Raw genomic sequence first — 27,695 nt, forward strand, 5'->3', positions numbered from 1 at the left:
CATTTTTCAGTTTGTTTATGCAGTGTTCTGACAGCATTTTCTGCCTAGTTTTCACCATTTCCTTGTACACTCTTCCTCAGAAAAACGTCTTAAAACAAAGAGGTGAAAAAAATCCTTTTATTTCCCATTAACATTTATTTTATTTTTTATAAAAGAAAGACATACTACTTAAAAAGCACTCCAATCAAAATGGGGTGGTTTTGGTCTTTTTCAAAGTCTCCTACTGGCCAGTGCCTTGCAAATTCAAGGCCATTGTAATTCTGTAAAGGGATATTGTAACTACAAGACAATGAGAACTCCAACAATAGCCAGGATGCGACTCCCATAGAAACAGAGATTCATGAAGCACTAACAAAGAGCACCCTCGTCAACTGACTGAAACAACATCTTAGGTTGGACAGAGATCCGCTTTTCAGAACGGTGAACATATGGTCTTCAGTTACCATACAATTTTTTAAGACGTGGCTACATAGAAAAACGGTGTGCAGTTTCAGCACATGTTAGCAGACCTGAATTAACTTCACCTAGTGAAAGGGTGTAACAAAAGCAACGAGGATCCCATCAAAAAACTAATTTTTTTCCAGCTAATATCCTATTAGGTATTTAACAGAGAAAAAAAACCTCTAAAATTAAACTATACAAAGCCATAAAACACAACCCTGTCTTGTCTGAGTATATATACCCCTTTACCATCTATCCTCACACATCTTGATGACACCCTGACACTACTTCATACAGAGAAAATTAACTTCTTCACGCAACTGGCATGCCAGAAATTTGTTTACATCTATGTGCAGTTGAATGACTAAAAACCATCACTACTTTAATTTCACTTGTTCATATATTGCACAGAAGTTCAGTAAATCATGCATCCACACAGACATGTTCATGTCATTATTTAAGTTTAGCTCATACACTTCATCAAGAACCGTCTAGTTCCTGTAATCTACCAATAGATCCTGCATTTGAGAAACTACAGAGCAGAACTGTCAGCTTTTAGCATCAAATATTTCTGCATGGTGCCATTTACTCAACACTCAACCACCTTTCACAGTAGAAGTATTAAGACTCTTATTCCCCTTTGCTCTTTTGTGCTCTCCTTCTCATTCCCAAGGCAAGAGCTTTAAAAATTGCATCCTTATTGTTCACAATGTTGTAGCGACACAGCTCCAGCAGCTGATCAAATTCAGCGGGTTGATAAGTGAAATTCATAGTATAATAAGGAGATGTTTTGCCACTGATAGCAAATTTTCCAGATGATTTCTCTTCTTCTGTCTCACGTACTATCCCTGCAAAGATAAAAAGCAGATGACAATACTCCTTGTTTCAACATACGCATAAGAAAATGTGGACGTTCTTCCCTCTGCATATCTCTATTTTACAATAAATCTGTACGTGCTACTGGTAAATATATATAGCTACTGAAGACATTAATTGGCACCAAATAGGTCTAAAAACTTGGCTTCTTTGATTTGTTAGCACAGGCAGACAAGTTTTTAATGAGATTAAATAGATGTATTTTTTTCATATGCTCCACTCACAGGGGATAAACTAGCCTTTAAAAAACGTTCCCTATTTCTACAGCCAACATGAACATCTTTCTTTAAAATGGCAACACATTTATTTTCAGCCCAGATAAGCCCAATTCCTTCAATCTTTCCTTACAGGTATTCTAATCTTTTTATTCCTATTCTTCTCCTGTTTGTATCTTTTCTAAAGAACAGAAAAAACAAAGCTCAAGCTCAGAGTTCAACAGTGCCAAGGAGATAGAAATAATTTGCTTTTTATTTGAAATATGGCTTTCCCAGTAACACCTTCCAATATGAGATCTGACATTTTGCAATAGCATCGTGTTGAACCACGTTCAGGTTTGACCTCTTGCAACCCACAGGTTATTCTTCTGTTTTATCACTCTTTCTATCTGTGCATTTATTTTCTCTTTCCTAGATGTAGTATCTTGCACTTGCCTTTATTGAATGTCATCTGGCTGATTTCAGACTGTCTCTTCAGCTTAATATAATCATTTTGATTAGTTGCCCTGCTCTTCAAGCTGCTCATAACTCCTCCCAGTTTGGTGTCATCCATAAAAGTTAATAAATTCTTTATTAAATCATTAAGATACTGGCTAGTACTGGGAATCATGCTTAATACACACCTCTCCCCAATCTGAGTGAGTACTATCAGTTCGTGACAGTGCATGTCCCTTTAATTGTCTAGTTTTACTTTTCTTCTTTAACAGATTCATTATGAAATCCATGAAACAACCAAAGAAAACAGATTGTCTGTTTTAAAAAATTGCACTCATACGACGCATCCTACAAAACCACAGATGCTTTTTTTATTCATTTGTAATGCATCTTAATGATTATTTGTTAAATCTCTTAATTCTTGCCATCACGTAAGAAACTCAGTCTGCTCTCTTATTGTTTAATTGTGTTTAAAACCCAAATCTTAACAACTGTGCCTTTCGCAATGTACAGAATAGCTTTAAGAAGCACATGAAACATTTTCTTAAGTCACTAAATAGAGATATTCTGGCACTCTAGATCCAGTCTTTTTTTTTTTTTTTTTTTTTTAAAACAAATCCAAGTTTTGTTTTGTAGTCCCTGAAGGGCCATTCCCTGTAGGGTGTTAGGCATCTGTAGGGGAGGTTGTGTGGGTGGTGAATATGTAGCATCATACACACACAGTCCCAGGCATGCTCCTTTACCTGGCGCCTTGCATTTCTGGAAGGTGTTGTTCACTAGTGGGAAATGAAGCACTATGGGAGCCTTTGGATTCTCAGCATCTATAAACATGTAGCACTCTTTTGGATTCTGCTCATCTTTTTCACTGACAACAATGTGTGGAAAGGGGATTTTCCGTTCTTCACAGTATTTCTCAGCTTTATGGAGCACCTGAACTCAGAGGAAAGAAAAGTTCTTTTCTGTATTGAATGAGACTACAATGAGGTAATAAAGATTTTTACTTTCTATTCTCTAGAGAGCAAAATAAAGCCCAGATTTCTGAAAGTGCTCAGCACCAGAAACCCTAAAGTCTTGTGATTGCTACAGCCAGATCTGCAAGACAGCTGAGAAGAGATTATCTTCACAGGACTGTTGAGCCTTGGCCTGATGCTTTAGGTACTACTGCAACAAGTGTCAATACATACAATAAACTAATTTTTCTTAGCTGTGCCAAAGCAACCGTTACCCCAGTTCTAACAAAAATCTAATAGGCATTTTACTAACAGTGTTTGATAATAATGGCTATCTGACACCACTGGCCACTGCCTTCAGAAATTTTTTCTTTAGCTCAAGAGGGAGAGATCTTTATGCTAGAATATTGGATCTTTGCCTCCTAACTGTGCCAATGATCTGCATGTTTACAGTTAAAAATTACATTTAGGATAGAAAGGAATTCAATTGTTTACATAGGTAATGCAATGGAAAACATTTTTTATGATATGTGCTACTTAAAATGTTATTTTTATGCCATGGTATAATATGCAACTCAGTTATTTGAACACATCCAACTGCAGCAATAGCACTTGCACATGAAATCCGCTTAGAAACGGTCCCTTCACGTATTTTTAAACCGCTAACAGCATCTAGAGTATTCAGTACACAGAACAGTGATTTAATGTTCCCTCAAGGGGCATTTTAAAGAAATGACACAGCAGTTTCATATGAAGAGACTATTAATTAATTGTATATATTGAGAAATGAGCTGAAACTGCCAAAAAAATCACCAAACAGCTAGAGGAAAACAAGTATTTCTCCTTCTCATATTGTGTATCCTAGACAGAGCATGCATCTTCGCGCAACTGCTCAGTTGTCTCTCACCTCAAACGGGGCTTCCCAAGAATAGTTGAAAGACAGGATGACATCTACATCTCTTTCTTGATGAAGCACCAAAGGAAAAGGAGAATTGATAGAAAAACTCCCATCTATCAGATATAGGTTATCCTCCATAGGCGTTAACTGGTTGGGAAGTGCATCCAGATCAGTACCTGAAAGAACCCAAAACACTTTCTATGCAGTTCAAACAAAAGTGAAACGATGCAAGATGTTCGTGACAAGCGTTAAAGACTATGACATTCCTATATTTGCAACACAAAACTGAAGACAGACAAATCCAGTGCAGACGTTCAACAAACAAGGGAGGGAAGCGCATTACAATGCTTGTTTCCTTACACGATTTTTATAGAATTTATAGCATAGTATCTGAGTAACTCATACATTTATTATTACATCCTCACGTCATTCTGGAAAACTAAACGGGAAATATTAAGCGACTTCTCTGCAGAGAAATCAAGCTCACTTAAACACCAACTAACGCTCCAAGAACAAAAACCAACTTTTAATGAAAGCAGATAACCTTCACATATGCTGATTTCCAATAACGAAGAGAATGAGGGTGCTTTCGCTCAAAATACGCTCAAATTCTGTTCTCACTTGAAGACAGTACTGTGAATATGGTTTCATAGATGTAAATAAAGCCAGAATTTTAACTGTGTGTTTCTCCTTCCTGCTTTCACCTTGTCATGGATACAGTGCTCCCACAAAACTAGTGATTACAGACTAATTTTTTTGAAATATGTTTAAGATGACAGTTACAGTTGGAAGAGTTTCCTTTACAGTCATTCTGTTCCATTTTATCAGGATTTCACATGAACACTCTCGGATAAGGCATACATGTGCTATTACCAACTGCTAACCTTCTCCTCCTCCTTACTGTCCTGAATCCCTTGTTTGCTGCTCATACTGTGCTTACCCTTCCAAGCCACAAACTCCTTGACTTTCAAGTAGTCCTTGTGAAGGTACAGTCCACGCATATAGTTCACATTTTGCCCAGAGGAAAAGCGATACTTGGAGAAATCCTGCAATAAACTTGAAATAGCTCCTTCTGGCATAACCATCCGAGTCTCAAAGTTGGAAGTATCCTGATATTGATGTCCAGGAGTCTCATCTGCAAAAACACCACACAGGGTTCAAGACAATTTCACAATCCACTGATCATTTTGCTCCCTGCACCCGACAACACCTGGGGTTTTAGACACAATGGGGACAGCCTTTATGAGAGTCATATTGAGTAATCACAGCATCACAGAATGCCTTGAAAGAGAAGGGTATTCAGTCCCCATATATCATTTGCCTGTGAAAATGCAATCTGGAACCAGTTGCTTAAAATTTAGCTACAGCATAGTTTGTGGAACGGATTAACACTAAGAATATTTCTACCTTGGACTCTACAGGATTTGAGCCTGATGGGACCATGGAGAGATAGTATCTAAGCTTAAAATGCTATAAACATGGATTGCTACACCATCCTCTGACTTCATTTCAGTTGAGTAAATACAACCTCTTTAAGCATTTATAGCAACAGCATTGGCCACTTTTAGCTTTCGTTCATACGCTAGCAGTATATCCTTGGAGTAGGAATTGTATTGCTCTATAATTCTCGTCAGTGCTACCTTATACCATTATCTCCTATAAACAGAACCAAATTAGCTATCAAGTGGGCAGTTCTTGTAAATCCCTCCTATGTCTTCTTTGGTGCATACTGCTATGCTATGACAACAGACTACTTGTTGGAATAAAGAGAATAGTTCATGGCTTTTTCATATGATTTTAAGAATCTTTACATAAGCGTTTTATGGCAGCTTTCAGAGATTCCAGAAAGCTAACTTTCGATGAAACCACCTCCTGCCAAATTTCATCTAGGTTTGCAGCAAATGCACTCGACCATATTCCTGAAAAGAGAAGAACAAGGAAATTCATGAAAGTAAGGACATTCCCAGTACTAATGAGCTTTTTGCTTATGAAACAAATTCACCTTCTTTTCATCAGAATTATCATGTACTAGGTAAAAATCTGGAGATGACCTAATATCCAAAATTCAAAGAGAAGCCTTGTTCAAGTAAGCAAGTTGGAAATAGTTTTTGTATATACTGTTTATAGTGGCAACAATGCATTAAGAATAACTATATATTGAATTTTTAAAGATCTATTTTAACATGTACCAAATCAAGCAGTTGCATATCAGGTGTTTCAGACCTTACCTTGCAAAAAGGAAACTCTGGGTTCTGGATGCCTTTCACGTAGCAGCCCCATAAAGAATTTACTGCCAAAGTCTTCTGTGTGGATAAAAGCTCCGTATTTGTAAATACCGAACTCATAAGGTGTGAACTCACACCATTCTGGGAAAGAGTTAACCAAGATCATTATCTCAAATTTAAATTCTTTCCCTATTACAACGGAAATCATTTAGTGAGGACAAGCTACTCATAACCCTTACACCAACGTTCCCTTTGTCATCAGATGTTAAATCCCTTAATTAAAGCACAAGGTAAGATTTCCTGGCCTGTATCTTTTATGGAAACGGATTCTACTTCTTGAAAAGAGATATATTTATCAGAATTGCACTGTAATTAGATACAAGACTCTCTCACTAGCACTGCATTTTGATATTATTAGGAAGGTTAGAACATGGTGAAGAGCAAGTACTCAATTATTTGGTACTGATGGTATATGGTATATGATGGTATAGGGTATTTTGGTATAATTTAGTAGTGACAGTTTCAGCCCACTGCTTTATTTTGAACGTCAATTTGCTTGATTGAAATTGGTTTTGGGGACTAAAAAAATAACAAATATTAAATGGAAAAAGCATCTCCTATTGCAATTTTAGTGGAACATGACTTATGATGTCAGAACTGAATAAGAATTTATAATTACTGTTGCTTATCAACCCTACGGGTTGACAAAGTAGCACATTAAAGTACTAAAGTACTGCAAGTTTAGCCTGTGGACAACAACAAATATGTCAATCTGTGGTAGAAAATGTTATCTACAGGTTTTAAGTAAATACCTGCAAACATGCTGCTATCAACATTGGGCCTCACATTGACAGCTGCGTAGATGGGGTAGGGGTTCTGTCCCCACCTCACAGCTGCCTGCTGGTCAGACAGCCTCCGTGGGTTCTCCTGGTCACAGCAAGAAAAACTATCATTTTGACGTACTCTATGATTTTTAAATTGGTGTTTCCTCTTGTCCTTAAAATATCACAGGACTGAGGTGACTAATTATTTATTACCCAAAGATCACAGCTCAAGGTGTACTTAAACATACTACCACAAGACAATCTTTTGTGAGGACTAAAGCACACCATCTATGTGACTTGACCTAGAATAGACTGAGAAACTTTCCCCTCTTTCATGGGGTGGTTCCATTTACCATGACAAAAACATCCACATGGACTGACACTGCAAAACACCCAATGCATTCTGAACCCTTATTTTAGCTTATTTCCCAAAAACTTAATTGCCTGGCCAGTACCGTAAAAGAGAGAAGCTTTCAAGGAACTGGCCAAAGGAAATGATGAATACTTAACTGGTAAAAAATAAAAATAAAAATAAAATCACAAAAAGTTACATTGTATTCCACAACCAATTTCTTAAGCAATAGCTTACAAATTTAAAAAGCATTATTCCTGATGCATCGTTGAATGGATTTTCATTAGAAGGCAACTTGTGCTAGAGCACAGAGAGCAACAGCTGTGCAACTGAATTAAATGATTTCAGAGTGAAGCGTCTCAATCTGTCTTTCCCACATTTTTTAATATCTGACACAGTTTTTGGCTATAAGCAGAGCTAACAGCTAGATCCCATGTGACACAGGCATCACTATTACTAAGAAAACTAACTATCATTATCTGATCTAAAGGAGTCCCTCTAGGTACTAAGACAGACAATAAATCTATGAAGACAGATACACAGTACTAGACATATACAAACACACCTACCCCATAGTATTTTGGGTCAGAAATTCCTGAATTCTAGTGTTATCTGTCCCTTAGCAGCATATGATCTCAGGCAAGTAACAATCTGTGTCCTAGCTCTCCCATCAGCAAAACAGGGTAATACTTCTCTCTCTCAAAAACATCATGAAGATTTGCTGCCTTAGTGTAAGCTTTAAGCATATAAAATGCTGAGTATTTTATGAATCTCCTGGGATTTTAATCACGGTGGTTGATATTTCGGGCCTTCACTTCTTTTGCAAAGCAAATGTTTCATCTCTGAAAAAGTTTCAGTCAGCTTTTCTGTAAGTCTTAAGAGAAAGTTGCCCAGGAATTCAAATGGCTACTTGTTACCTTTCGATGTAAAAAATATTCTATTATGAGACCCCACAAATCTGTCAGAGTGGCATGCCGTCCTTCCTTCTCTAATAACCGTAACTGCTGGAAATAATACACCAGTTGTTCAGCAGAAAATGCTCCTGCTTTGCTGCTGGTCACAAATCGCCGAGCGATGCTAATTGCCTCCTGCAGATCTTTGTGGGACCAGTGAGGATCTTCGTAGAGTCTACACAAGCACCTAGCATAATAGTCATCAGATTTTCAGTAAACTTGCATACAAGACAGTAATCTTCTTCCTAGAAATTGATAACCTCCCTACACTGTGATTGGAGCAAAAACGTGTGGAATTTTTTTTTTTTTTTTACTGCCATTATTAACTTGTAATGAAAGCAGTTGACAAAGTTTGAAAGGAATTTGCTGTCATATTCAGTTTTACTGTAGATCACTTATTTGGCTTCAAAGTTAACACCGACTTTCAGGGAATGTGCTGTTCTCTTAAAGATCACGGGTTTTCAGTAGCTCGCTAAATAAATCTTAGTATGTAGAAACATTTTTAAAATACCCATGACCATTAGGTTTTCCAATGCTTCAGTTTGTGCCTTCTCTAGACAGACAGACACAAGCACAGGTCATTTCCAGTTTCTTCTGATTCAAAAGGGAATCCTTAACTTCCATGTCTTCCTCCCTATCACTGGGATCAGCAGAAAGGCTTACCTTGCAGCTCCCTCACAACAAGACAAGGGATGGGCCAAGCTGCGATCTCTGGGGAGACTGATTTTAGATTCAATTCACATCTGCACATAACCTCACATATATTATTCTTATTCAATTTTCTCTTTCTCTGAGAGAGTTAAGAATTCAAGTACTACAGAAGATTCATTTACAGACAGTCCAGTTAGTAATACTTACGCTGGAAATCTTCATTTATCTGAGAGGTGCACACAGGATCAGATGGAAACTTGTCGCCATTTTTGAGAAACGTGAAGAAATTCATAAACAAAAAAAGCAACCACTGAACACAGTGATGATGGATGTTCACAGGCTTACCATTGATTCACACTCATCGGTTAGAGTAAATACATCAGAAAGCATCAACTCCCAAGGCTGTATTTACAGGCATCATCAAATCAGAGAGTTACCACAAATTAAGTTCTATAGTACGTACCAAGTGGATCCTGAAATTCCACACAAATATGTCAGGGTATCTAAAAGATAAAGCTGTTGGAGTCCTAACAAATTGCCATAGAAAGCAGTCATGGCTCTCACTCCACCTCCTGAACTCACAACTGCTACTGTAGGGACCTACAGGACGAGAGCAGTGAAAGGCCCAACACATGAATAATGTAGTGTATATAATGATGATCTTACATGCAACTCAGGGGTCGGTGTGGCTTGTGGTTCATTTTTACATTTCCTCTTATGAGACACAAAAATACAAATAGAAGTAGAAACACAAGAAATGCAAACATTCCTACAGTGGGCTATCTTAGCCCAAGCCCATTGAACTGAAATTCGCTAATACCATAATACTTTTCTGCTATAGTCCTTGACCTTTATTACAGGCTAATCACAAAGATACGTTTTCTGATATCTTTGGAAAAAGAAGACTCATACCTCATTTTTTGAAGGTGCTTTTGACAACCTGAGTACCTTCTTAAGTGCTTTAGAAGATTTTTCTTTTCTTCTGAGCAAAAATTGCTGTTCTCCTCTAGAGAGGTTAAATCCAAGGCGTACATCAAGATCCTCAGAACTACACTCAAGAAAAAGCATACATGGGAAGAACAGTAAAAAGGAAATAAATTTTCCGGAAAAAGGGGATCATACTTTTTATTTCACTTACAGCTTCAATGGCTTACAACCAGCTGTATAAAATAAAACTGTAGGAAAGAAGTTGCACTTACTTTGATAAGTTTTAGCCGTCAAACGTACTGTGTTCACATACACTTTATATTCATGTTTATGCTTGGATTATAGTTGGTTTGTTTTTTTTTTAAATAATGTTGTCAGAGTAAGAACAACCATGAAAATAAGTTCTCTTGATTTATTACTTCAGTCTTCCAATCTCAGACCTCAATTCTTTTTGAGGGCATTGCTACTGGCAAGCTTAATAAAAACACATTTTAAGTAGGTTCTTTCTTATCATAGAATTGAATTTTTTTTTTTTTTTTTTATAATGCGTGCTCTTTTTTTTTATCACTTATTCATAGAATTTTCTCAACATAGGGATAGAAAAATACATACAGAGTCCAAAAAACCCGCAATATTTTATATAAATGTGTTACAAAAGTGGAGTTGCAAGCAAAGCACTGGAAAAATGTTCGAACACTCTAATAACTACATTTACTAAAGTAATTGGAACCTTCTAATTACAAATGCAAACAATCACTTCATTATCAGGCTGTGGCCTTCTTCCCTCCTCATATTCCTGCCTCGGTTTTTGCCTGTAGAGGCAATTTACCTTATTTGACCGTAAATTCATCAAAGCAGGGACCTGGCTCTTATCATAGCAAAGTTCATGAAACTTTTTAAATGTGATAAGCTATCTCCAAGAGGAGAAAGCTGAAAAAAAAAAAAAAACCCCTATTAAGTTCGTGATGGAGTTGATGCTATTAGTGTACCATAGTCTTTAAAAAAAATAACAACAACAGAGGAAAAAAGCCCAGCAACTCAAGAACTAACTCCTTTTGAAAGGAGTATATTATATAATGAAATAAAGTGGGACTGAGCGCTGCTTAGAAAAGCTTAGCTCCCTTGCACACGTCTTGGGGGCTGGGGGGAGGGGGATTCACTGTCAATGACTTCTTTTAGGAGAAAATTCCTTAGCTCAGTCCTAAAAGGTCAGATCACTTCATTTTCCCTTGCGATGAGAAGAAATATGACAACTCAGCTAAGCTCTCACTCAAATAGTAATGTCAAAGTGGTACACAAGAGAAAAAAAAGTACTATATTAGAACATTTTTTCTGCCTGACCATGAACTGAAATGAAGCGTTTGTCAAATTTACAAAATTTATTGTGAGAACTGAATTTATTTTCCATATGCTTTTTCAGGAATTTCTGAATAACTGACTCACCATTCTTCAACCTTCAAAGTCATATCCACACTTTGTCCCTAGAAAAAGAGAAATAGCTTGCCACCAAAACAGTTTCACAAAAGTTCCTAATAGCTTCTTCTAAGAAAATATCAGAGTGGCATGAATAAACAACTGTGAGTGAGCCGTTTTACTGCTTCCCAGATGCCGACAGATATAATCAAAAGGCCATTATTCTTGAATGAAAAAGAAAAGAAAAATAGCAATTTAAGGCATATACCTCTACTGAAAGTTCATACAGAAATAAGCACTCCAGCACTCTGTGGAACAGATGCGGGATACGGATGCAATGGCATTGTTATCTTTTGACACCAATCTTAACTACTAAAGAAACAGAGCAATTTTAAATTGATATAACATAACAGCTGCTGTCTAAATGTTTGCCATTTGTTTAAGGAATTCTTCAAAATATGCATGCTGCATAACTCTGATATGTACAAACAAAATATAATCTGTCCAGCACACTAAAGGTTGATTAAGGGAGAGATTTTCTTTCCATCTGTTGAAATACGTTTAATTAGATAGTTAAGTGATGCATACAATGAAAAACAGGCGAGGTTTCTGGGCCGTACCCCCATATGTAATAGAATTTTGCACAAAAATTGGATGATGTTGGGCTCAATGCTTGTACTTTAAGACTTGTGGATATGCAGTCAAATGAAACAAGGACATCTCTCAAGAGCAAAAGATGAGGATATTGAGGATAGTGTTCTGGAAGCCCTACGGTATGCTAATACAACATTTTTCTTAGTAATTGGACTATCAAGGGCTCTTATTCTAAGAAAAATTCAGTAAAATTAAAAATTAAATTTTAAGTTAGTGTCTGAAAAGTTGGTGAAGCTACTATATGTGAAAAACCTTTTTTTAAAATGATATTCAGGAACTGATGCTTTTTAATTGATTTGTGAATAACTAATTTTTAAGGAGTTCAAGCAGTCTGTGTGGCAGAGAGTTTACTCTTTTCGTAAATTACTGTCAGTCAAAAAAGCTTGATTTCTGTAACATTGTTGATGAGGGGAAAAAAATGACAGTTTTTTGGGGGTTTTTTTGTTTTTTTTTTTGTTTTTTTTTAATTCTCACACCAGTTCAAAGAATACATAGCAAGGCCTGACAAGCAAACCACGGAGATAAGCCATAATGCTAATCAGCATACTGTTCTTACAGTTTGTTCAGGCCTTGAAATAAAGAAAGAGTAAAAAAAATGCAAAAATAACAGAGATGTTCAGTTGCCGAACAGGCAACTCTGTTCTGGCTTCAGCTCCAAGAGAGACATCTAACACTAACTTTTGTCTCCTGCAAGATGTGCCAAAGCCAGGCAAGAAAGCCCTCTCTTTTAGAGCCTACAGAGAGGCTCTAAAATACCTACTACTTCTTGGGACTATTGGTTATAAAAGCAATCAACAGATATCTCTCCCTTTCACAAAGAAAGGTCACCAGCCAGCAAATCACACAAAGAATTGTGCAAGTGAACAAAGAATAAAGAACTAGAAGACAATTTGCCTCACTTTTATTCAAATTTTTACATTAATTGATGAAAATAACATTTCACCCTCTCCTCCTTCATCTTAGAGAAGACACATACAGCATGACGTAGTGCAGGTATAGAAGGGGCTTGTTGCAAGGGACTTCAGCACTTGAACCCGGGACATTTATCAAGCACCTCTTCGCTTTCTGTTGGCGCCTCAGGAAAAGGGGATTTCTGAATCACTCCCAGCACTAATCCTGCAGAGCAGGTAAGTCGGAAAGGGCAGGATAATAAGAAATTAAAAGCATAAAGAGAAAATGGGCATCAATAGGTTTATTTCTACCTTCTCTAAAGATCCTCAGTTATTCCTCTCCTTGACTTTTATTCTTCTTGAAACGCCTCGCTGCTTTTAAACCAACATACTGTACCTACTTTGCTCTAATCATAATCAAAAATTTCTTCTCTTCGTTCTTCCTTCATCTCTCCCTCATCCAGCTTTCCTCTACTTCTCACTCCTCCTCAGTTCCCTCAATTGCCACTCTGTGAAAGAATCTACACACACACTTTTCATCTCCCAGCCCTATTCTAGCCAAATACCCAGGTAAAATGTCTAGGACATCTTCAAAGCCTTGCAGCAGAATCCATTGATTAGAGATCAGGGTCATAGCTTTGTCTCTTTTGTGACAGCAGTACTAAAAAAAGACAGTACATCTACTCAATTATGGCTTGTTATCTTTATCATTGAAATATGTTAAAACAAGACCTTACTGTGCTTTTCAACTTAAAATTCACAAACACAGTAAAAATAGCCTGTATCTCAAGAGTTTGAATTTTAATAATGGTCCAAAGGGGCAAATGCTTTCTGCAAGGTGCTTCTACCCTCCCTTCTTTTCCCTGAAGGAGGCCAGGAAATTTAAAATCACTTGCCATACTAAAAGCCCAGAGCCAAGCTGCTGCCTCATCACGGTGATAGTGGGCTAGAAAGAAAGGACAGAGTCATGCCTTGTCCCTTAGTGTGGCTAAGCCATGTTTCCGAGTGAGCTGGGAACTGAGCTGTTGGTATTATTTTGCCAAAACATCTTGAGGGAAGAGGAGAAAAGAGTGGGGGGGGGGGGGGAGGGAAATGAGTCTGGGATTCAATCCCTATATCGCCAATTTGTTAGCCTCAATTCACAAGGCAATAACAGCAACAATAGGAAACTGGAAAATAAAATATTAGCTATAGCCATTTTCTACTGCCAAAATCCCCATGCTTAGAAAGAAAATAAATGTTACCTTTCCTACTAGAACGCTAAATTCTAGTTCCTGCCCACGAGGAAGTGTTGAAACAGGTATGGATGCCATTCCTAAATGCTCAGTGTGCATTTGCAAGTCTTCACTCCATCCTTCCTTTAAGGTAAAAGGCTGAATTTAGACACAGACCTTTTGGTCAACGCTTACAGATGCATCTTCCCATTATTACAAACAGAATACAATCACCGCCAAATATATTCTTCAACAATGAACTTGTGACAGTCAAAATACTACATTCAGTGTTAAAATGAGTAAAAATGGTTATTCTTTCCATTGTTAAATCAGAAAAATGTTCATGTTGCCACGTGAATTTCAAGAACAAAACATTCTTTAAAGTATCCAGCACAGAAACTGTATACTAAAAAATAAGGCTACATAAACGTCAGCTTCTCTGATATAACTGGCTCAGACTGAAAGATCGCTTTATAGAAGCACTCAAACTTCCTTACACAAACAAGCTTCAACTCCTTACCTGCGTTTGTGGTAGAACACATATAATCTGAATATCTGTATGCATTTTGATAGTTCTACTACATTATCACCACCTCTTTTGCACAATGTAACATTCAGCGGGCTCGGACACAGAAGTTACAAGTCAGGCACACACAAAGTGAGATGCAATTAATTATCACCCATGCAAGGCTGGATTTAAAGATTTCACTAATCTTCTACAGGAAACACATAGCATAAGTGAAGACAACTTTAATTAGCCAAAGCAGCGCGCCTCAGCCATCTTTTTCTCTTGGCATCTGCCACTTCACTCATTCTAAATTCTCCTCTTTCCGCTGCAAGAAAGGCAGGGCGTCTGTAGACGATCCTCTCCCTCATGACCATCTGCAGCTGCGACGGAGGGAAGAAAGGATTTTTTCCACTCCTTTACCAGCCAACTTGCAAGCCTGATCCCCTCCCTCATCCACATTCAGATGAGGTAAGCTCACACATTGCTGAGCTATCCACAGCAGAGGCATCACTAGACCTGAGCTATGATGCTCAAGTGCAGGCCATGGCAGCCAAGAGCTGCAGTCGCAGCAAAGTCCCACTCAGTGTTAGTGGTATGAATGTTCCCCACGGCTGGCAGTCAGCTTCCATCAAGTCTCGATTAAGAACGTGCAGCCTTTGACAATCTGAGTTCAAGTTTGATAATACTTCCCACCTGTTACCATACTTTAGGCAAAACAATCTTTTTCCATAAATTTGTCCAGGAAATGTTTGAACTGTTTGACTTGCAATTGAAAAAATAATCTGAACCTGTGATGGATACACAGCACTTACATATCACAGCCCAAACTTGAAATTTCATCAGCAGGGTTATAAACAAACTTAACATCATTTTCCAATAGAAAGCTACCATTAACTAGCAGTGCGTGACATCGCACAGGAGCTGATATAAATAGTTCCAATTTAACAACATATTTTTGAGAAGCGATAGAGCTGCATCAACCCTGGTCATTTTTGTTTCTAACAGTATTTGTCAAGCTGCCATCTCTAACGCAGCTGCTCTGCTAAGACACAGGATTGCTTTCAGGAGCCGGGAACCTGCCTTCAACGGGAGCCTGAAACACAGAGGCAGTCTCTCACCTCTATAACAGGCGTAGTCTGCAGCAGATCCAAAAGCAGCTTTGGGTGGATTTCTCTGTCCACGTGGAAAACAAAAGGGATCTTCCTTTTCTCCTCGGACTCAGCACTGCAGGAGGTGGACGACCAGCTCTCAAAGGACCCAGGCAAGGAGAGGTGGACCTGACAGTTCTCTGAGAGGTTCAGACACAGCAAAGGGCACAAAACCAGACAGGGAAAGCTGTAACATACTATTTCAGGCGGCAGTCATCTCTCCTTAGATGCAAAATGTCCCACCACCACCGGCATCCCAGGCCCAGCTGGCAAAACGTACTGCGTCTGCCAGAGGAGCCTGGGAAACGAGCACCCCTAACTGCCCTACCCAGCTCTTCCCCGCTCTGGGTCAGCCCCAGCTACCAGCTATACTTGTGGGGGCAGGGGGTACATATAGGCATGGGTGTGCACCTATATACACACATACATACACATAGAGCATAGACGCTTCTATATTTACACACATGCTTTACACATACACACACTCTACGCACACCACACGCTTTACACGTACCCCCACACGGCACACCCAGTCTACGTACTATACGCACCACACACACAAAGCGCACGTGCTCCCACACCCCAACCCTACCACATCCAAATATACCCCACTTGCATACCCCACACATGGCACCACCACTACATACCACCCCACACACTACACCCCACACCTGCCGTACAAGCCACGCACACACAGCCCCCTATACACTCATCACACCACATGCCTGCCTCACCACACCCCCTGCACACACTCCCCCAAGTCCCCCACACTCCCCCTCACACGCACACCCACCCACTGCACTCTCTCACCAGGGAAGTAGGCTCCTAGCCTCTTCCTGCACACGCAGACCCTCAAGAGGAGGGGGGCCAGGACAAGGGACAGGTAGACTCACCCTGTATTAACCACGGGCTTCTCTCACTTTTATCCACAGTGCCTTGGACACACAGGCAAGGACGAGCCTACGTTAGAAATGAGAGCTTCAAGACCTTAACTCTTAATGACAGTGCTATGCGTATTTCCTCACTGCAAAGTAGACTGTTTTCTACGATAAGAAGCTGTCAAGTGACATATCCAAAGAAAGGAAAAATATTGTTCGCAATCAGTTTGTCCCTAGGTCCTGCAGAATATTCCTACTGTGTAACACGCTGCTCTGCTGTACTCGCAGCCACTCCTGAAATTCCTTTTTGCAACCTCTTATCTCCAGGTTTTACTTCTATTTTTAACCAATGCCACATTTTTGAGAGATTCAAAAAACTCTTCATCTCAAACACTTGCAGCTTTTGAAAGTGCCTTTAAGAGAGAGCACACATGTCCTGCTGCAGGAGTTGCACTGGAAATTTTCACTTTTGTGAGGTGCAGCTCATTCTAGAGATACTTGCTCAGATATTTGCAGCAAATAGCCTCACAGTACATACCATTTAAAGGCATGGCTGTTAAACATAGCAGTCAATTCTTGAAACAGGCTAATAAAGTTACTGCACCTGTACTTCAAGGTCTCATCTATGAACATTGTATTATAAACACAGCAGGTGACATCCTGTTGGAGAATGAGTAGAGAATCATGACAATGTCATGCAAAAGGCACAGTCTCTAACTTTCTATGCATTTGAAAGATGTTATGGATATGAAAGAAGATGCAAGTATTTGTATCGGTAATAAAGCACAGACTGAACTCACTCACTTTCACAACACAACAGACATTCATTTTCAGGACACAAACAACAATCCCTTACCACCAAAACACCATTGGTGATGACCTCAGTGGGGGGATCCGTGCTGTGAACATGAAAGGTAAGTAGACGTGAGGTTCAATGGTTCAATTTCATCGCTGTGATTACCTCTTCCTCCCAGTTTGCTGTATTTGGGAGACCCACAGCCAGAAGCTATAGTCTCATGGTGGTGGGGGGGAGAGGGGGGGAAATCAATATTCCTTCATGCAATAAAGGAGAAATCACGGCCTAGAGAAGCAGCCTCTCGCTTCTGTGGAACTTACTGAGCTCTACTACTGTTTCACCAGGAGTGTCAGAAGTGAAGAAGGGAGAATTTGGGCGGTATATTCTATTATGATATAATTACATAAGTGGAGTGGATAAGAGACATTAATCTGCTCCTTAGACAGCAAGGATCATGCCTTTCCAGAATGGTGCTTTAATTATACCTTCAGGCTAGGGAGGGAGCAGAATGGGCATATGTACAATCGCATTCCTTTGAGTAGTACCACCATGAATTGCAAAAGATTAGATCATAAACACATTTCTATTCAACAGCACTTTGCAGGCTCCTCACCTTTCTCCCAAGGAAAATTCCACATCCAACTCTTCATTCTTCTCCTTTCCCTTGAGACAGATAGAGATATACATACACACGGGTCATGTGAATACTGGAAGATACATTTTATAACTTGAGACTGTCTGCAGTTGGGTTTTCCAGACAGTAACTTCTCAAAGATGCCTTCACATTGGGGCTTCACCAACAGCTGGCCAGATGCAGTTCAGATTGATGTACATGCATGTCTTTGCTCCTACCATGCCTCAACCTGTTGCCAGAGTATCTTACCTCCAAGAAAGAGCGTGGGGAGGAAAGTGCAACTTCTCTAGAGAATTAACAGGTGAAAAGCTGGTAGCCTGCTTTCTCACCTACTCAAAATATACCAAAAAGCTACGCCTAGCTAATCTGAAAAAATAATACTCCTGAGGTTACCCTCATCTAACGCTTCATACGCGGCACGGATTTTCCCATGGCTTACTGTGCTAAGTAAGAGCACAGTAGAAGCATATACATCAACATCTCAAGGCTACAATTCTTAAGTAGGACTAAGTTGGAAGAGACTGAAAGGACGTTTCCTCAGGTTGCCAGAAAGCCTGCAGTGTCCTATTTGCCATATCAGCATGCAGCCAAACGAAGCAGGAGCAACAGAAATGGCAGGAAAACTTTGCGACTGAACCGCTGTGTTACAGCATGACTGAAGTGAAGCAAACATTTACTTAAATTCCTGAACAAATCTTGCAGTACGTAGAGACTTGCCCAAAGGTGAAACATCTTTATTTCCACCAGTATGATGGATTTATGCCTAACGGCCATTGCAGCCGCAGCTGCCCCGGCCCATATTCAGGCTTCCGTTGACTTCATTTTATAGCCCAGTGCCCACCTCTCCCAACAGTGGCTAAAAACCCAATGCATACAGTGCTGAGAGGGAAGACTGCTAAGCAGTGTGGTGGTGTGGTTCAACAGCTCCTTTCCGAAGTGCAATACTATCCCGGAGGGATTAAGACTGATCTGAGTAAAATTTCATCCTCCAGGTTTCTGAACACCTGTAGTCACTAAGCATTAAGTTTTTACAGCAGTCAACATACTTTTCTTAGTCCTGAAAATTCATGTTGGACAATCAGATTTTGTTTTAGCTTCTCCAAGCAGATCCTACTTTTCAAGTAAAGAAACCAATACAGGATGCCTTTTGCTTATAGTCTAGCACTACTCTTCCAATCAGTTGGGATCTGAACACAAATCCAGAAGAGGCACTGGGTTTGTGAAACTGTCTGAGCAAAACCGTTCTTCACACTTTTTTTCTCCACCATATTTTCATGTTATCCAATTTTTTTTTTTCCATCATTTCTCTAAAGAGACAAATATTTGTCCCTAAGTTTTGCTCCAGCAGAAAGGATGAGACTCCACAGCCAATGCAGCATAGCTCAATAAAATTTACATAACTTGTTATAAATGAGTTGTTACTTTAATTCATCAGCTTCTAGTTTAGATTTCCACCAATAAGTTAGCCTAACCATCGTCAAGTCTTTCACAGATACCTCAAAACTGTGAAACACTCTTCTCATTTTCAGCTTCCGTTTATTCTTAGTTAGTTAATACCTATTTGTTTTCATGCCTGGATGGGCCTTTTAGCTTTATCTCTTATCTAGATCGTTTTCATAAAGAGCAGACAGGTCCATTCTCAACTGTTGCTGTGTTGCAAATTAAGCTACAGTCATCTGGTGTCCTCCCAAATGGCAGGTTTTCCTTTCCTCTGCTTCCTCATCCATGCATCTGTTACAAGTTCACCTCCCTCAAACACAGGTGACCAGTCACAAACACTAGCTCACACGAGATCATGCCAGAGCTTTATTCAATGGCATTAATATTTCCCTTCTTCCACTGGAAATATATCTCAACCTCATACACCTCTGGATCCCATTTGCCTCTTTCAAAGCTGTGTCATATCAATATCGTGCTCTGATTATACATTGCTTCCTATGTTCCCTATTGAGAAACTGCGTAAAGTGTCTCACCTGGTGACTGAGCACAAATGTGTGATTAAAAGTCTGGCCTGGTGTAATATTTGCCACATCAAAAGCAATGGAGGCAGCATGACTTCTCAGCACAACGTTTGCATCATAGAACGTGAACTCCAAGATATTCTGTAACGGGAGGCAACTTGAGAGTTTATATCAAAATAGGTCTAAATTACAAAGTCTAACATAACATAGCCATATACAGAATGAACCATTCTTCCTAATTGATTGGTCTCTTTTTTTTTTTTTTTTTTTTTCAAGCGTCATTTACCCTACTAAAACTATGTTTTATTAGGTCCTTGTTAAACAGTGGCAAGACAACCCAATACATAAGCACTACTTGTCTTGGGGCATGCCCCAGACTGACAAATACTTAGTTATTCTTTGCTAAAGCACTGAAGATAGCCAGTGACTTGAATAATGGATGGAGAACTGCCTTAGTTTAAAATTTTTGGGTGCAGTTCCAGACAAGTCTTTCACCTGCTGGTGTTAATGATACTGTGAGGATGATTTTGTGCAGCACTGTAAAGAGGTGAAGTTCCACACAAATATTATCGTTTCACTTGTAACAAATTCCTCTGAGAAAAATGCAAAAATTTCTCTGCCCATCCTGCTCCAAAGTAGAGCACCCTTAAAAGAACAAGGCCTTCCCTTCCCTGCACCAGCGTTTTCCCAGGCGATGCTTTTCCTAGGACACAGAGCCCTTTACCAACGCTTGAGTTCCACGGAGCTGGCTTAACCCAGTAACAAGGGTCTGTCTCCCCTGCTCCCCCCTGCCACAAGGCTCTGCTCCCTCCTTCCCGCTGGCTCTGCTGCTCATCCAGTGCTCCACTGAGCCAGCTCAGCCTGCTAAACCAGCAGAAAGCTGGCCACACCCTCCTCCAAGGACTCAATGTTTTTTCAGCTTTGACTCAGCACAGGGTTCAGACAGGTATTACATATAGCATTCAGGGCAGTTTACAAAAAAAAAGCACAAGTTTTACCTTCACAGCATTGTGGATCCTGTATTTAAAAGTCTCATTCCACTCCGGATCGCTGCAGTTATAAATAACCCGTGTTCGAGAAGTGACTGGAGATGCGGTCGGAAGATCCACTGCCACATAGCAGTTTGCCTTGGACACTGGGAAGGGAAGACAAATAACGAGCAATTGTTTTCATGTTAGGTCACTGCTTTCTTCACATGTGTGTTGACATATCCCATTAGCCAGATTATATCATCTCTTCAGCAGTTCAGGCTTTGAACATCCACAACAGAATTTTGATCATAAAAATCTTCCAAAACGTATTTTATTCAAAAAGCATGAAAATTAATATTTTATTTATACAGTAGTACCAAAACCAAGTGTTATTAATTACAAAATCTTAGCCTCTCTTCAGGCACTGTGCCTAGCTGCTATGGTTTCCCCTATCTTAGCTCCTTTAAAGTCAGTCATGCATGGAAAAAACAAACTCATATTTTTGTGCATGCAAATATGTCCTCCGTGCCTGCAATCTAGCAACCCCACAAAAGGGTGGCCACCTTATCTGTAACACCTACTTACGTGAATAGATGGGCTTGCAGGTGCAGCCAGTATGCTTGCCGTATGGTGGGATTTTTTGTTTCGTTTTATTTTTTTAAGGGCAATCGTAATTGAGAGATAGGGTTGTTAAAGCCTGAAGTACCAACCTAATTCACTTAATTGAAACCAAAGCCAACAGTTTTTAAAGCTTTTCTAAAAGCGATTTTGCTGTAGGGACAGCAAAGTGAGAGAATTGTGATGCAAGTGTGAGTCAATTTAATTCACTAGTACAAGATCTCACGCTTACTAATAGAACAAAGTCACAGTTCTCACCTTGCCAATCCTGTAACTTTTAAACTCTTGATGGAAATGGGTTTTCTACACTTCCTGAAAAGCCTTAAAATTAACATCGAGGATTTTTCTGCTTATGAGTCTCAAGAGGCTTAAAAATCAAAATTTTTGTATGACTGCTTCAGTCAGAGCCTAGACACGGGCCACAGAAGCTGAGGGTGGCTGTCCGCAGAGCAAGAACACGAATGACCGGAGCGTGAATCAAAGACTTACAGAGATCCAGGCCATGGATATTTCTCGCTCTGAGAATCTTCACTGTGAGACTGTAATGAGGATGTATTTCCTTCTGAAACGACAAATAGCCCAAGAGGGAAATTCAGTACCAATCTGCCTTTTAGAGAGCGCTATAAATTTCAGATAACTCTTCAGAAAAACGATGATTTGAGATTCCTAGCACGAGTACTATGAACAAAATGAACATCCTCAGCCTTATCTCAGAAAAACTGACCTATTTCTTAAGAACTTTTTATCTACCTACACGCTGCAGGCTTACTTCTTTCTTCACAGACGCCTGTTTGCCTTTGTTTAACTGTGTTAAAATGCGGGGATACAGTGTGATACATTAATGTCGTATTGATTTAGTTCAGATTATGCACAAAATTGGTCACTGATGTGTGAACACTGATGTGCTTGATCCTCAACAGGAATATTAATACGTGTGGAAAATTATTTTGGCACAGCAAATATTTTGATTACTCAATATCACTTGTGAGATTACATGTGGAATGTATGAATTTTCAGACAAACGCATCCAGCACACACTCATTCACTCAGCTCGGGAGCCCAAAATTTTCTGCATAGTTACATGACTTTCAACAGTTGTTTAAACCTTTTCCTGAAGAGCAAAACTCTAAAAGGCTATAAAAAGAGACCACATATTTTCTCCAGACAAGTTAACTGTTCCTCTCAAAATTTCCTCCTAAAACAAGAATGTTGGGAAATAAGAAAAGGTAGGAAATCCTGATAGCTTTGGCAAGTAACAATGAAGTGAGCTTTTATTAGAGCATCATTACAAGCAAAAAGAATCTTCTTTTTTGCTTGTAATTTCTTATGAATAATTTTTCAGTACTGAAAAGTCAGACTTCAGACCCAACACTGCAAATACACAAGACGACACAGGACTGGTCACTGGAACATCTTTTACTGACATCAGCAGACTGGTTCAAATCTGTACTTAACATACCATTTGCAAGTTCAGTCCCGCAGTACTACGCCGTTTTGGGTCATACATGAAGTTGCCCAGCCAGCGACTGCTGTGGTTGTTTTACCTGATCATCACAGACCTGAGAGTTCTTCCCCTTAAACAGGGTGGCAGCCAGAACGGAGAGCATCCGGGCCGACCCCCGGCTAAGCAGCACAGCCCCAAACATGTGGGACCAGATCCAGCCCCCTTCCAGCCCTGAGGGAGAAACAAAGGAGAACTAAACAATGCTTTATTACTGCTGCATGCTGCAGTTTTACCAGGTGATGAAAAGGGTACAGGATCCTGATCCTGACTGCTCCATCTGTCTCTTTACGAACGTCTTTCTCTCCATTCTTTACCACGCTCCCAATGCATCTTTTAATGTCACATCCTTTCCTCAAAATCACAGTACAGCTCAGCTCCTTCCAGAAAAACTTCTTCTTAACCTCTTGTCCCAAGTCTGTCACCTAAACACTAAGGTAATAGTTGGTATTATGCAGCACAGAGACCTCATTTTGCTAGCACCAATTTAAAAAAAAAAAAAAAAAAAAAACAAGAATCTTAAAGCATTTCAATATATATACCTCCCTTTGTACGTCAGCTGCCTAACGTCTTAAGAATTCTTAACTTACAACTTGATATTCTCCCTGATGATGTTTCAGGTTTTATTTTTCCCTTTGCTTTCAGCTGTTTACATTCACAGCTAACTAGCCCCATATGGCATTACGCCAAGACAAACATGCCGCTTCCTGGATGCAAGCAACGCTTTGCCACATGGGCATGATGCCGCATGGTGTGTATTTTAGCTGTACTCTTTGGGACTTTTTCTTCATTTACAAAACATGGATCTCAGCATCTCACCAGCAGGCAGTAATGTTATGAAGAAAAATACATTTCTGATAAGGTGATTGGATACTGTCATGACAGAGCCCATAAAGAACATATTGATAAAGTTTACCAGTATGTTTAAGCAACGCGAGGAGACATTCCATGAACCACATACACTAACTCATCATCAGATGTTTCAGATTGGATCACTCCTTCGTTCCTCCCTCACCCTTTGGAAACTAGGAATGGGTGCCAAGCCCTACTTTTCTTGCCAATCACCACATGTGGTTTCCTACGGAATAAGCAATAGTTTAGTGCTCCACCCTTAAATACGAACTTCCTGCCATGCTTTGCTTGAGTTATCGTAGCAATGTATATTATTATATTACTTTATGCCCTTGTTCTTTCTCCATACTTTAGAAATGAATCATTTTATGGAAGGTTACAAAAACATATTGTACCTAAATAGAGGAAAAAGCAGTTCCAAAGAGCCATTATCAGTCTTGCACATAAATTAAGCTACTTTGGTCTGTAAATCTCAGTTCATTTAAATGCTTATCATTTACAGAGATTGTAAAGACAAATTCACTTTGAACTTTCATGAAGAATTGGAATTACCCCAGTAATCTGCCACAGGACAAATGCAAAGTCCCGTAATTTAAAAAAAAAAAAAAAAAAAAAAAAAAAAAAAAGGTCTCCGTTGTCATTTAGGACCTGTCAACTTCTCAGCTTCCTTTAGCATCTTCAGTTGATTCCCAATACACAGCTGGTACCCCCTCGACCACTGCACGATGACACAAATCTTTCCCAACCCTACGTGCCGCTCCCACGGCCACCCAGTCTCGCCCAGACCCACCCCGCACGTGAGCCTTACCCAGGCGGACTGCGACCCGGGAGCGTGAGCCCACAGTACAAACAAGGGTGGCTCTAGGCAGCCAGCCAGACTTGGGGGCAAAGCGCTGGATTTGGCGGTTTCCCAGCAGGAGGCTGCTGTCCCTCCAGGGAAGGCAGCAGGAGCTCCGGGCCAACGGCCGCAGACGTCCGTTGGAGCCAGCGCGGTGGCCAGCCACGGCTCCGAGGGAAGACCGTGGGGCCGCCCCGACCCAGCCCCTGCCGGGGACCTGGGCTCCAAGCGCAGCTGCCAGACATCCGGATTTTTCTTCCGGTATGGTTTAGATACAGATATTTGAAAAGATAGGAGAAAGGTAATATGTAAGATAACATGAATGGGTGTTCAGAGAGAAAGATGGAGCTGTCAGGATCGGGATCCGATACCCAGCTCTACCACAGTCTAATCACATGAATTCAAGTAAAACAGTTTTTAAATCATTAGTTGTATTCAGTATTAGCATTGCAGTTGCACCAACGTAGGCCACGCATGGCCCTACTAGGTTCTACACCCAAAATACAGTTTTTTGTCCAAAAGAACTCATGAAATTTGAGACAGTCTAAGATATAGAAAAGAGGAGGAATAAGATAAATTGAAAAGAAAGTCTAGTAAACACTCTTGGGATAACAGGTGGCAACAGCAATTCCAGCTGCATACTTTCTTCCTAAGGTAGAATGAAAAAACATGAATTATTTCACAGGGCTGCCTTGAAGATAAAGCTGTTCAAACGCTCTAGGTTCCTTTCATCAAGGCTACTGAATTAGATAAGATACTTGAGGTTTTTTCCTCCACTGCCCAGCAGTCTTACAGTATGCATATACATACACATGGACAGTATATAATTTTATATGCAAATATACATATTAAAAAATGTATAGTAATTTGTCCATAAGAAGCTCTTCAGGAAAGAATATATTCATTTTAAAAAAATTTCAATTTACTCCACATTATATCAAAAAAAAAAAAAAAAAGGGCCCAAAAGGGATGCATGGCTTATCAAATCCACCAGCTGCAGGCAATAATAGAATAATCAGAAGAGCTACAAGAACTTCCATTCCTCAAAGCCACCACAAACCAGAGCCACACACATTTCCCAGAGCCCCATGATAAACTTAGGCTGCAGTAAGATCAAAAGCCACAATTACAACATACCAGAGACTAGACTGAGGACATCACCCATGTTCTATGTCCCGGCAAGAGTAGGAAATCTGGCAAATAAAACTCCATGACACTTTTAAGAAATGGTTCATGTCCCGTGCTCATAGGAGGGTGACCAAAAAAAAAAGATGGACTTGCTGAGAAATTCCCTCTTGAATCATAATATGATGGGCTGTTTAACCATAAGTAACTGAACAGGACATGCCAGGCAGACACATTTGCCCTTTATGGGCTCCTCCCACACAGACACAACCTTGTGAAGAACCTCTAACTAGAGTCTTCAGTCACAATTTCTGTACTTTCACATAACTTAAAGGCTATAGGAGATAAATCTTTCAACTATCCAAGGGTAATCTCTAACACCTCAACACGTGAGCACACGACCCATAGAATAGAGACAGATCATTAAGTACCTTTCATGAGTTACTCAACACATGATAATTCCCTTTTTCTTCCTCTAGATTTCTCAAATAATAAATTACAGTTTTGGAAGATACCGCCAACGACACTGGAATAGCTTGCCAAATGTTTTGCAAATAAGCAAGTGTTTGATACCAGGGAAAAACACTGAATGGCTAGTTGGAATTACAAGAGGGTATGAAACACAAGGACTATGGCATTAGCTGTGCACACTGTCTCACCACAGTTGATTCTTACTGAGGCTGCTACTTATACACCAGTTTAGCAAACCAAAACAAATGATTAAGGCCCTTATCCTGTTCCAACAGAAAAGCACTGCTACTGTAGAAGAAGTTACAGAGAAGCTGAGCCCTAAAAGACTCCATTGTATGTATCTAGCAAATCGGAACAGACCCAGTTTCCCAGGGGAAAAACACATTCCATCTTCCGGACTATTTGGTGGTATCTAAATACCTATATCTGCACAGTATCCAAGCATTTCCTATCAGTAAAGGAACTTAAGCGAGAATCTGCAAGTAATCAAACCAAGCAGTTCAATTCAGATCCACTTTGGAAGGAAAAGCAACAGCTGAGGATGAACAAAGCAAAGCTGCCCATCACACTACACACATTCAAAGTCCTGGCACGATTGCAGGCTGACAGAAGGCTAAAGCAAGAATACTTGAAAAACCTAAGTTGAAAAGATTGGATTTTTTTAATGTGTCTTTCACACTTTAAAATATTGCTAAAAGCAAGTATGAAACATGTCCAAATCCAACAAAGGAAACACATATCCAGCACTAAATATAAAGAAAAGTGATAACATTGAGTTGCTCTTTCTCCTATTTCAGCTGCAGAAAAGGAGCACTAAGAATATAAACAGATATCAAGGAATTTAACCTGCTAGAAGTCATTGCTTGGAATACATCTACAAATTCAGATTTTTTTTTTCTTTTAAACAAATATATTTGAGCTACACTTCCTCAAAAGAGGGCACTCTCACAATGAAGAGATGACTGTTCTACTGCTGTGCTGCACCAGTCTGAGATGGATTTAGTAAGTCACTTTCCCACGTCACTTATACTGACTTCTGAGTTCTAATAAAATGAACTCTACAATATATTATTACAATGAATATTTTATGCTTACCTTTGATCAAAATAGGGAAAAAATATCGAGACAAGCGTTAAGCGAGAAAAGTTGTAAAAAGCATATCAAAATTATTTTTAATTAAAAGAGAAATATGGTAGATTTCCTTTCAAGAACTGTATCTGCTCATAAGCCTTCACATCTTTTTGAAAAGAGACAAACTTTGTCTTAGATTTTCAAATACAAAATCAGTACATTCAGCTCTATGTGGAAATTACATATGTAAACAGTGCTTGTTCATCACCTCCCCCTCCCCACCCCCCGCCCCCCCCCCCCCCCCCAAAAAAAACCACTTATACCTATATTAGGTATTTTCCAACTGCAGAACAGAGTCCTTTTCTCCAAGCTTTCTGCAAAGTGAGGTAAATTCCATCTCACAAC

At 39.6% G+C, this 27,695-nt stretch overlaps 1 protein-coding gene across 1 annotated transcript; it reads right to left on the minus strand.

Moving 5' to 3' along the window:
- LOC104150405 (cytosolic phospholipase A2 zeta-like) lies at positions 1-27,690 on the minus strand. Its single transcript, XM_068946024.1, has 21 exons — positions 27,614-27,690; positions 22,977-23,107; positions 21,922-21,994; positions 20,842-20,978; positions 19,856-19,984; positions 17,862-17,911; positions 17,309-17,351; positions 16,468-16,534; positions 15,545-15,714; positions 13,949-14,062; positions 11,191-11,228; positions 9,733-9,868; positions 9,284-9,420; positions 8,134-8,356; positions 6,853-6,967; positions 6,044-6,181; positions 5,627-5,734; positions 4,756-4,950; positions 3,825-3,991; positions 2,711-2,897; positions 1-1,289 (listed from the first exon to the last, which is right to left on the minus strand). The coding sequence occupies exons 2-21, from the start codon at positions 23,076-23,078 to the stop codon at positions 1,072-1,074; spliced, it is 2,547 nt and encodes an 848-aa protein (XP_068802125.1). The 5' UTR covers positions 23,079-23,107; positions 27,614-27,690; the 3' UTR covers positions 1-1,071.
- Between the last annotated feature and the right edge of the window lie 5 nt (positions 27,691-27,695).

Source organism: Struthio camelus, chromosome 5 (assembly GCF_040807025.1).
Source record: "Struthio camelus isolate bStrCam1 chromosome 5, bStrCam1.hap1, whole genome shotgun sequence".
NCBI classification, from domain to species: Eukaryota; Metazoa; Chordata; class Aves; order Struthioniformes; family Struthionidae; genus Struthio; species Struthio camelus.

Coding starts and splice junctions, on each gene's coding strand:
- LOC104150405 (XM_068946024.1), bottom strand. CDS start 23,078: ATGTTTGGGGCTGTGCTGCTTAGCCGGGGGTCGGCCCGGATGCTCTCC. Junction 9,869..11,190: donor ACTTTGAAGGTTGAAGAATG/GTGAGTCAGTTA, acceptor TCTTGAGTGTAG/TTCTGAGGATCTTGATGTAC. Junction 6,182..6,852: donor TGATAGCAGCATGTTTGCAG/GTATTTACTTAA, acceptor ACTCTTTCCCAG/AATGGTGTGAGTTCACACCT.